General features: G+C 31.3%; 1 protein-coding gene across 2 annotated transcripts; it reads left to right on the forward strand.

The window, feature by feature from the left end:
* The first annotated feature begins 3,270 nt into the window (after nucleotides 1-3,270).
* Nucleotides 3,271-9,410, forward strand: LOC107029563 (transcription factor GTE6-like). 2 transcript variants are annotated; one of them, XM_027919457.1, is made up of 9 exons: nucleotides 3,271-3,397; nucleotides 4,737-4,853; nucleotides 5,841-6,050; nucleotides 6,722-6,811; nucleotides 6,915-7,139; nucleotides 7,347-7,445; nucleotides 7,577-7,635; nucleotides 8,731-8,881; nucleotides 8,973-9,410. In XM_027919457.1, exons 2-9 carry the CDS (start codon nucleotides 4,737-4,739, stop codon nucleotides 9,171-9,173), a joined length of 1,152 nt encoding a protein of 383 aa, XP_027775258.1. In that variant the 5' UTR covers nucleotides 3,271-3,397; the 3' UTR covers nucleotides 9,174-9,410. The 2 variants fall into 2 exon arrangements, with proteins under 2 accessions (XP_027775258.1, XP_015086486.1); XM_015231000.2 differs by having other exon boundaries at nucleotides 6,734-6,811; nucleotides 8,973-9,404.
* The last annotated feature ends 2,800 nt before the right edge of the window (nucleotides 9,411-12,210 follow it).

A 12,210-nucleotide genomic window follows, 5' to 3' on the forward strand; every position in this document is an offset into this window, starting at 1 on the left:
GAAAATTAAATAGTGAGACCACTTCAATAATATTATAATAAGTATATAAAATATAGTCAATTAAATATATCCACACATTGCTTTTTGGTGGGTGGTTCTATTTATTTAGAAATATAATACGTTTCTTAAAAGACTCAATGATTCGAGAATACAATTTTATTATTTCTTAAGTTTTTTTGCGACTTAATATACTGATTATAATATAGTATATGTAGATCTTTTAAGTCATATTATATATTTGTATTAGTAGCATTTTTTATTCATTAGTTTTGGGTAAATTCATACTAAATATATATGAATTAGCTTGCTTTGTTACTTAGTAAACGGTAATATAGTTCTATAAATAATTAATTATAACATCGTTTCGACATGAAGGAGTATCAAAAACACACATTTTAATTAATTAACTGAAAATTAAACATATTGAATCGTATATCACATAAATCAAAACAAAATTTATTAATAATTTAAAGATTAAACTATTATTATCTCCGTATAATATTTTAGGACATAGTATTATATTATAATTTATATGTCAAGATTTAAGAAAAATACTGAAAAAAGGACCCACCCTTTGAATCTTTGACCAATGATTTGGAGTATTTATGGACTTAATGAATCATAAGCCACACACTATCTTAATAATAAATAATTCTCCAATTACAGAAATAGAAACCACTAAAAAAAAATTTGGTAATTTAAATTAATTTTTTAAAAAAAGGACACATAGTGTAAACACTAATAGTGCTGAAGTCATAAAATTAGTTAAAGCATATGCATAGAAAAAAAAATATTGTCTTGTCCCAACTGATATTTGTCCCAACTGATATATAATAAAGTTGCAAGAGGTCAACCAAATTTAATTTCAATATTTTTCATTCAAAATCACATTATAACAAAAACTAAACATATTCATTACTAAGTAAAATATCGCGAGTGAAATCTAAGAAGGATAAAGAGCATGTGGATCTTGAAAAGTGCAAGTCACAATAATCAATATAATCTCATGAGTGAAATATGAGAGATCATCTTCAATAGATCCTCGATTTTAAAATCATATTAGCAGTTGTAAAATATGTGTCGGGCAAAAACGATGGAGGTTTATTTGGAGCAATCCGTCAAGCTTTTACTGGACTTGGTAGACACCGACTCTTTATCCTTCCACTGCACAGAGCGGGAGCTGTTCACTACTCTATGAAGCCAGCCTCGTGCAATCCGCCCCACTTTAGGAATCAAGAAGCCCATAATTACATTTGGGCCTCATTATCCAACTCTGTGCTTGGATAGGGCAGGCCAGAAATAAGCCCATCCAGCCCAACCATTTGGTAAAGCCCAATATTCTACCACCTTAATGCCGGGTTACAAGCCCACGTTACTAAGCTCGACGTGCAACAAAGTGTCATAGATTATTATAAATTCATTAACATATGGCGATGTGGAAAAAATTATAAATTCCATGAGAGGCAATGGAGAGAATTATATTTAGTTTAATGTTGCACCGTTTATTACTTTTATTTCACTTTGTACGAATTGTATGTTTCATATGATTGCTTATTTCTTGTATTTTGCTTTCATACTTAAATTTGTGATGTTATACTTGAGTTGAGGGCTTATTGGAAAGAGTCTTTTTGTCCTCACTAAGTAAAGATTAGATTGCGTACACATTACTATTATCAAACTTCACTTGTGAAATTACATTGAGTGTGTCGTTGTTGTATTTTATCTTGTACGACAATGGCATGAGTTGAGTTTAATGAAGTGACGAGAATTCATATAGCCGATCCCAACTTATTTAAAATTGAGGGACCGAATTCCGTTAATATTTCCCACGTAAAAATTCGTGTTTTGAATCATTTCTTGCTTCGTTGTAGAAAGAAGAAAACTTATATATTTGTTTTGTGATTTTGAGACATAAGAAAACTTATATATTTGTTTTGTGATTTTGAGACATAAGATCTAATAATATTAACTTCTTTTAAATGACAATTCTTTTGTTGTGCTTCATGATTTACATCCCAACAACCTATGTGGTTTGAATGAGTCGGTTTTTCCATTGTTAATCAAAGATTTTAAATTTGAATCAAACGTATAAAGAATTCAAATTATCAACCCTTTTACAAGGGTTTCGTACTCAATATATATACATATATATATGCATAAAATAACGGAATAATTAAGAACTTATAATATAATTTTCGATTGCACTGATAAAAATATTGTGTGAAAATCCTGATTAGGCAAAAAAAAGTGGTTGTTTATTGGAGCAACCCATTAGGCGTTACTGGACTTGATAGACACCAAACCCGTTATCCTTCCACTGCACAGAGCGGGAGCTGTTCACTGCTCTGTGAAGCCAGCCTCATGCGATCCGCCCCACTTTAGGAATCAAGAAGCCCATATTTTCATTTGGGCCTCGTGATCCAACTCTGTGCTTGGATAGGGCAGGCCAGAACTAAGCCCACCAAGCCCAACCTTCTGGTAAAGCCCAATATTCAACCACTTTAATGTCTCCACTTGGATGACAAGCTAACGTTACTAAGCTCGACATACAATGTAATATTGTACATTAATATAAAGGAGACAAATTCATTGTTATATGACGATGTGGGAAAATTTGTTCATTCTATGAAAAGAACAAATATGGTATTGTATAACAATTCATAGATACATAACAATTATTCATCAACGTTAATTTCTCGCTTTTTCTTACTGTGGTATTTATACATTTCCTCGATTTTTATATATTTGAAAAATTTTACTTTCTTCATCTTTATAATTTGTATCGAATATCTCTGTTTTTAATCTTATGTTTTTTTAGTATGTCCACACATCTATCTCAACACTCTTCTTTTCACTTTTCTCATTCTCCGAATATAAGATAAAGAGTTTTTAATCGTTCATTACGATGTCCAATACAACATAATCAATTCCACTATTACTCTATTGATCTTACGTTCTAAAGTTTCGATAATACATTCTTACCAAATTTATTTTATAAATAAAATTTGATTTTTTATGTTAAATTATTCTGGGAAACGTACATAAATATGGTATATTCAGAAAATATTTATCATTTATAGAAATAACATTTTTTATTACTTGATCATTTTTAATACATTTATAATACTTATTTATTGCATAAATAATTTGTTTTTCATACGTATTAAAGATTTAACATAATATTGACAAATAAAAAATATCACTAAAGTTAATAATTATTTATTAAAAGTAATTTTTCCAATTATAATTATTTTTATGGTAGTTTAAATCCTTTTTACTATATCTCAAAACCCAAGGTATACTCAAAAATTAGCTGACAACAGTACAATCTCCTTCATCGGCGGCACAAACTGTTGCTTATCTCCGATCTACTCCGGCGACCGGCGAAATTCGAGCTGTAAGTTCAATACATATATACATATAATAATAAAGTTTTCATCTTTTCATGTTTTAACAAACCCTAGTCCTTAATTCTTTCTTCCATGATTTTTAATGGTAGAACTATCAAATTGTGAAAGGTTTTTGTTCTTTTTTGTAATGCTTTGGTGTGTGGTTAGGTGGTGGGTGGGTTGAATCAGCTCTGGAAACTGTATAATTCAACAATAACAACAATATACCCAAAGTGTAGTTCCACGAGCAAGGTCTGGAGAGGGTAGGATGTATGGAGACGTATCGTCTACCTTTGTAGGATAGAGATTATAAGGTCTGTTTCTGATAGATGCTCGACTCGAAAGAAGACTGTCTAATTCAGTATTTTGAAGTAAAACTGAAAAGCTCAAAAAAAGAGGCAATGGTTCTGGGTCTTTAATCCAGAAATAAGCAGCATAACGAACTATTTTACGAAGCGAAGTGCACAATTTGTAATGCGAAATTATCTTATGTGTAGGATTGAGTACCTATTTTAACATATTCAGTGATCAATTGCAACATTGATATATATCCAGTTGTTGATTGATTATCGATAAAAAAGTTAATTTGTTGTCATTAGTTTGGTAACTTTGGTTATAGTGAACTTCAATAGCTAGGGTCATCTTTTTATTTTCCAAGATCTGCCTGTTAATAGGAACAAACAGACGAATACACAAGAAAAAGAATTGTTGACAGGAAGAGTATAAGAGAGAAGTGACGAGAAGTCAATATCGCAAGTATCAACTTGAACACAGAAATACAAAGAGTCATTAGGATGTTCCTTTTTGCTGTAAGACAAGGAAAGAACATTGAAGAAAATTGAATGCAACTTATAGAAGTGTAAGACAAGGAAAGAACATTGAAATGTAGCTTTAAGAGGACCAGTCCTAGTACCAATAGCATAAAGAATTGTATTTGATGGGAAGAGTATGGATTTCATTTACTTTCCATTCGTTATTGGCTGCAAAATTGTGCAATGTACTACTCTCTTTTGAGGATAATAAGTGGTCGCTTTTCTAACATTTTTATCATAGAGAAGATAAAAATAAAATTAGACCATTAAATGTGAATGTGTAAATTTCAGGTCATGTAAATTTCCTTGTACATCCACTATTATGTGAGTATTTTGTGAATTCGGTGAGGTTTTAGCTTATTTAATGTGACAGGTTTTGAAGTAGTGCAAATGTTATTGTGATTAATGTTTATCTTGTTGACCTTATTAAATTGATGTAGTTTCTCTAGATTTTGGGTTTAAGTTTTTTTTTTTTTTTTTTGTGCTGAAACAAAGTCAGTGAATTTCATCTAAGATAAAGCTATGTCTTAATCAGATGGAGAATCTAAACGGCTTAGTTCCTGACATCCCTATACAAGAGCAGAAAGACAATGCTACTGCTTCTGAAAATTTCAGTCGAAGTGTTGATGAAATGGTTGGGAAGGTTGATCAGGTAACTTGGTGCTGAGGAAAATTGTATACTTGGTTGTTGTATGCTAGTTGACATCCAAATGGATAGTAAATCTGTTCAAACATTCTTTGAGATTGTCTTTTACTATTGTACTTTACATTGTTGTTTTTTCATATTATCATATAGTTTGTCTACATGATCTTAACACGCTATTTTTAGCTTATTTGTAGTGTGTTATCTGTGATAAATTATTAATATATATTTAATAAAACAACTGTTATTTCTATGTTTTTAAAATTTTGTATAATGTTAGCCTGATCCATATAGCCGAACTTGTTGATGTACAAGTTGTTGTTTTAGATGATACACAATTAACAATTCAGAAAAATGAAACGCGATTCAAATTGTCCACTTGATAGTAGTGTTCATTCTGATTGACATTATGGTTGCCTGTAGTATGTACAATTTTTTATGTGCAAAAGCTGCATTTCTAATAGGAGAAAGTGTACGGCAAAGAGATTATTCATTGCATCTCTCAAGTTCCTTTTTACTTAAAGAAAATTGAGAAAAAAGAACATCAGAACATTCTTTTGATAGTATGCTCCACGCAAGAAGATACACTTAGGTACTCACCAAGATTCTTTGGCAAGAGCGTGCAAAATGGTTTACTTTTTCTTGTTTCTATTTGTTTTTCTTTCAATCTTAGGCAGGAAAAGGCTGCTTGTTAAGCTAAATTTTCTTTCATAAGTGATCACCTCATAGCTTCACTCTCAATGCTCTTTGAAAAATTATTTCTGTTAGAAAGCTTTTGCCCGTAGTTCATAAAAAATACAGCAGATGTTATTTCTCTTGGCATTGTTACTCTCATCAGACTATTTCTGTTTTACCAGCGCACAAACTGTATATTACCCAGAATTTGCAATATAAAAGATAGTATCTCTCAGCATCTATGCGCTGATAGCTCATGCATTTCTGTTTTCATGATTTGGTCTTAAATATAATCTGGTCACAAGTTTGTTACATCAACAGATTGAGCAGAGACTGAATGAGGTTGAGCATTTCTATTCCAATACTAGTAAAAAACAATCAAACACGCCAAGAGGTGGCTCTATTCTGAAAGACAAAGAGAAACAGATTTCTAGCTTTAGAAGGCGGCAGCAGGATGCATCACGTAGAGAAGCAGCTGGTTCCAGGAGAATGCAAGAACTTATGCGCCAATTTGGTACTATATTACGTCAGGTAATCTCATTGTTTTTTCCGTGCCTTGACACCTTTTTGCCTGTCTAAAGCTTGTGTGCTACTAAACCATAACTGCTGTGATCCTTCAAACTTCTAGCAATAGATGTAATTATTTTGTAACCCGAAGCAGTACTGCAAAGAACACGAGAAAAGGTTTGAGTAAATACTAAATAGTGGTACATGCTGAATTTGCAGAATGGAATTTTTTCTGATAAACATTGAAGCTTCTGATAAGTGTTGGAAGAGATCTAAATACGGTTAAGCTAGTATTTTTTTTGTCGTCGTGATTTCCTGTTACCTGTAAGAGTATACAAAGTTTCGAAATGCCTCATGTCAGTTGCTCACTTTTTGGTACCGATGATGTTTTACTCTTTTTACTTTTTCTACGGAGGTACACGTACTTGTCCTGCTGTTGGTTATACATTCTCTTCCTGTCTCTCTCTCCTTTGCAAGTAAGCTTGCTGATTTACCCATTGAAAGATGTATTTTGTCTGATCTTAGCTTTCATCCTTCTCTGTCTTTGAAACTTTCTTTAGTTTATTTCTTCTTACTATAGGATTTAATGGTAAAAGAAAGAAGTGTAGGGCATCTGAGCATATTATGGTGATGCACCTTGTTTAAAGATCAAATGTAGATTTGCTCCAGTTAATTTATTTATACTCATTACTTAGTGTATTTGTCAGATCACTCAGCACAAGTGGGCAGAACCTTTTATGGAACCCGTGGATGTCAAGGGTCTTGGATTACACGATTATTTTGAGGTAAAAGCTTTGAATTTTCTTGTTTGTGTACTTACTGTATCTGTGGTGTTCTTAGGAATCATTTGCTCCTTTTATTTCTGCCAATACATCGTGGGATTTCTAGGTTATTGAGAAGCCTATGGACTTCAGTACTATCAAAAACAAGATGGAAGCAAAGGATGGTTCTGGCTATAAGCATGTCCGAGAGATATGTGCAGACGTGAGGCTAATATTTAAGAATGCAATGAAATACAACGAGGAAAGGGATGACGTTCATGTAATGGCGAAAACCTTGTTGGGAAAATTTGAGGAGAAATGGTTGCAGCTTTTGCCCAAAGTTGATGAAGAGGTATGACTCATATCCATGTATTATCTATAGTATTTTTCTTCAGCATCTCATAGAAATTGCTAAGATAATTGAACCATTTTCTTCTAGGCTATTGATATATGCTAAATGAGATTTTTTCATCAAGAATATGCTTGTATGAGATTAAGATATTAATCGGATTTTTAAGTAAATGATTGAGAGATTAATATGTAGAACTACTGCTCGTAGGAAAAACGGCGAAAGGAAGAGGAAGCAGAAGCCCAACAGGATATGCAGCTCGCTCAAGAGGCTGCTCATGCAAAAATGGCAAAAGATTTAACTATTGAGGTAGTTAAGGCTCAGAATCCTTTACATGCAAACATTAGTCATATTGGCCTAACTATTTATGGATCTTCCTCTTCACACAATAAATTTAACACCCTGTAGATAATAACTTATATTTATCTTTTGAATTCCAGCTTGATGAGGTGGACATGCAACTGGAAGAACTCAGGGACTTGGTGCTTCAGAAATGCAGGTTAGAACTTTAACAAACTACTCTCTTCAGTTAAGTTGTGCATTGATTAATTTTAAAGTAGCTGATTGCTTATAAATATACCTTGTACTCTAGTCCTTCCTTTCATTGAATGGGTTACGAGATATTCTTTTGATTGAATCCAAAATATTACCTAAAATGATCCATAAATTTTCTCTGTTTTGTCTGAAAGATGACAGATGTTTCTATAGTACAACCCTTTCTCCCTAGCATATGGTGCTAGTAATTGGTGAAAACCCCATGAACATGATTTTTTGTTGGCAAAAACGCTCAGACACTGGAAATAAATAGAACTAATGCCTATACGTTGCCCAATTATGAAGGAAGGTGGAGAAGAAATGAATTTTAGGAGTCTTTTGCCTGGATATAGGAGGGGAGCAGTTGCAATGCCTGTTAATTGGTTGTAAATTGTAATATATTAAGAACAGACAATTCAAATGGAAAAGGAAAAATCTATGCTATGATGACCTTTTTCCAATAGTGAGGAGATGGATAAGCATTGGCTGGGAAATCAAAGTCAATAGTGATCGCCTGCTCATGACACGGTTTCGACAATGAAGCTTCTTTTGTTTTGCTTCCTGGCTCTGGTTGGCTTACTTATGTGGAGGGTAAAATTAGTATGTTGGACAAACCCGTCATTGTACAAGATCCAGATGCTATAATACTAGACACCGTAGAGAATTTGCACTTGCTATAATACTAGACACAGGAGAGAATTTGCGCCATCTGTAATTACACCTGATGCACTGGCTTAATGGAAGTTCTTATAAGACTTGTCATTACTTGTTAAAAATACTATCTAATAGCAGAAGTAGAAGTCCATATAATCAGCGAATTTAGAATGAAAGGTGAAACACTAACATAGCAGGCAAACAGGAAATGCTCCAAGTACAATTTGGGCCATAGATATGCTTACGTGATACATTAGTATGTCACACTCATGCTCCTGATATAACAAGGAGGTAGGGAATGTGGCTAGCCTCTATAACAACTCGCTTAGATGTGTGTTGCATATGTGAGTTTTTATGTGATTCGAATTTAGGTTAACTGTCGCTAAGTTTCTAATATATATTTCAGAAAGATTTCAACGGAAGACAGGAAACAACTTGGGAATGCGCTCACTAAGCTGTCTCCTGACGATCTTAATAAGGCACTATTGATTGTGGCACAGAATGATCCTACTTTCCAACCAACAGCAACAGAAGTGGAACTTGATATGAATGCTCAGGTCATCGATCGTTATCATTTCATATATGCAGCATTTCTAGTTCTTAATCTACTCTTGCTTTACATGACACAAAGTATTGACCTTTATGCAGAGTGAGTCCACATTATGGAAGTTGAAATTCTTCGTACAGGACGTGCTACATACACAGGGAAAGAGCCCAGTGAGCGTCAAAACAAACAACATCAATACCAGTAATCTCCTTAACAACAACAACAACAACAACAAACGTAGAAGAGAATTCTACGATGCACTCGCCAAATCTTCCCAAAAAAAGAGTAGAAAGCCATCCTGATTTTACTTCTAATCACTTCTGGAGGTGTAAATGTTTTGAGTCGTTGATGACACGATAATCGATCTATCTTCATCGTTGTTAATACCTCAGTAAGGACAGACATAGCCATTGTAGTAAGTAGGTTTTGTATAGGAAATTCCTTATGGATACATCTTTACTTGGCCTGCAATTGCAGATATACAAGTTCTTGAATGCTTCGTTTCGTTATAATATAAAGTCTCATCGACTAAAGTAGAACTAGTGAGATTCGAATACACAAACACTTCCTCATTCCAACGAGGTGAAAACTACTGGGTTTTAACAGTCTGTTATGTTAAGGGTGTTCTGTTATTTAATCATTTTACGTGTATGTACGAAGCTGGACACCCTAACCTACACCACTATAAAAGAAAGAAATAGAGCTAACTGCATCGAAAAAAATAGTAAAACTAGAATATCATTTCGTTTTGAAGACTCAAAGCACACCATGATATTGAATAATAGGGGACCAAGAAAGGGAATAATATTGATTATTTTTTAAAACCAAAGTACATATTTTCAAAATCCTAGTACTAGAACAAGCAAAAGAGCTCCACAAAATAATATGCAAAAATAGTAAATAAGAATTCTAGCATTAAAAAAAATAATATCTTTTTGGGATCCATTTGTTTTTTTTAGGAAAAGACACGAATAAATCTTATAATTTTTTTTGTCACCAACTTTTAAGATAGTGATTGTTTTTTCTTAATATGCTAATTCAACTTTTGAATAATTAAATACCACAAAAAATAAAATTGACCAAGTGGTGTTCGCCTGTTCGGTAGGATGGAAAATAATTTTTTTTTGAAAAAAAAAATATTGTCAAGAAAATAAATAAATTATTTATTTTTGTTCATACGTCACCAAAAAAGTATTGATTATGGAAGGTGGGGTTAGAGGTAGGATCGTAGGGATAAAAATGAGGTGTGTTAAATTTTACGAGAGCAAAATCAATATGAAATATCATTTGTAAATTTTTTTTTTTTTTTACTGTCATTGGATAAGTTATTATCGTTATTTAAAAGATGATTTATATAAAGTGAGATAAATATTTATGCGTCTTATTCATTTTAAATAACGATATTTAATTTTTTGAAAAAGTTAAAAATAAGACTGACTTGTCACATATAAGCCAAAATTCTGTGAATTTAAGTATATAATTATATGAAAATATTAATGTTAATTTTTTTCTAAGTTTGGCAAGTTTTTGTCCTCAATTGCTTTCAATAAAAAAACATAAAGAAAAATAAAAAAGGAAGAAAAATGATTTATGGTCACTAAAAGTTACGTAGCAATTAATATTTTCAAATCTTGACATTAAGTCTATCGATCTGTTAAAATATCTTAATTAAATATATTATTAATATTATCGATCTGTTAGAATACCTTAATTGAACAAATAAACATTTCATATCGCGATTTTTTTTTTTAAAAAAAAATATCGAAATAATTTATCTAGACTATGCTATTGAAGACCAAAAAATAATTGGAATAATCTAGTTTTTGAAAAACCTTTTGGGTTTCATTAATTATCAGAATTTGTCTTTTCAACCAAACGAATTTAATTTAATTATGATTTTTTTTTTAGAAAAAAATGTTTTAAAAACTTTTATTAATAATCAACGGGTCCTACCTTTTTATTGTATGGTCTAAATTATTGGATGTGCAATATTAACACGTCACTTTCAAATATGTGAAGCATGGCTAACATATAATAATTTCTTTAAAAAATTACGTGACTGAGCTATCGTAAATAGTAAGCAAATGTTCTTCATTAAGTTGAGGCGTTGGTGCTTCTGTCGTCCAAAAACTAGAGCATATATGTTATTCACTTTAGCGGGAGACTAAATATAGGCACATGAACCAATTTGATCCATCGATTCGATATTTAATAAATATGAGTCGGTGGATAAGATTATGACATGTGTATATTCATTAGTATAAATGGTATATGTACTCTAGTTTTTGGACGGTAGGAGCACCAATGTCCCAAAAGTATGATAGAGGGTATCTGTATACCATTTATGATTGTTTAGGGGGTATATTAGTCATTTTCCCCAATCATTTATAGTGTGTTTGGTTGTGAGTTCGAAGCCAAAATAGCGACTTTTTATGAAAAAAGTATCAATACGAATAATTCTTTTGAAAAACAATCGAAATTGACAAATCACTTGAATTTTAGAATATCGTTTAAAATATTTTTTCGAAACACCAATATATTTGCTAGTATATGTTGCTATCGATTTTTATGAAATATATTTTTTGGTGAAGATTACATACATGACTTTAACTCTGCAATCAAATTTATATAAATCACATTTCTAAAATATATATTTCATTATACCAAACACACATAAAATGTGTATAATATGAATCCTATCTATATACGGCGTTGTAATATTTTAATTTTGTTTTCTTGTTCCATTAGGTTTCTTTTATTTTTATTGAAATTAAAACGTTTGACTTTAATATATATATTAAATATTAAAATATGTATCAAAATTTAAATAACTAAATCTAAAATCTAAAATAATTAAGATTAAAATATCCAATAAATACAAATAAATAAAGCTTTAAATATTAAATATTTCGATTAATACCTTATTGGTTACTAGTTTTGCTCTTTAGTCTTCAATTCACATTATTATCTTAATTTTTTTAATTTATATTGCACTTGAATAATTTTTTTTAATGTTATTTACTATTGTTTCTATTTTATCAGCATTCTGTAAAGTTACATTATTGTTATGTCACGTCAAATTATCGGAGAAGTTATATAATTATTTTATAAGCATTTTCATGTAGGTTAATTCGAAAATAAAAAATCGATAAAACAATTGAATAAAAATAAAAATCTCATATTAATTTAGCGTATTTTAAAAATTAAAAACTGATAAATCGAACCAAACAATATCGTCCTAGAAAAATGTGACTTTCTTACTTTTATTGGTGGCAATCGCTTTCCTTCGCAATCTAACATTTAAATCTTATAATCAACTTTTAATATATATATATATAT

This window comes from Solanum pennellii, chromosome 9, assembly GCF_001406875.1.
Source record: "Solanum pennellii chromosome 9, SPENNV200".
In the NCBI taxonomy this organism is placed as follows: domain Eukaryota; kingdom Viridiplantae; phylum Streptophyta; class Magnoliopsida; order Solanales; family Solanaceae; genus Solanum; species Solanum pennellii.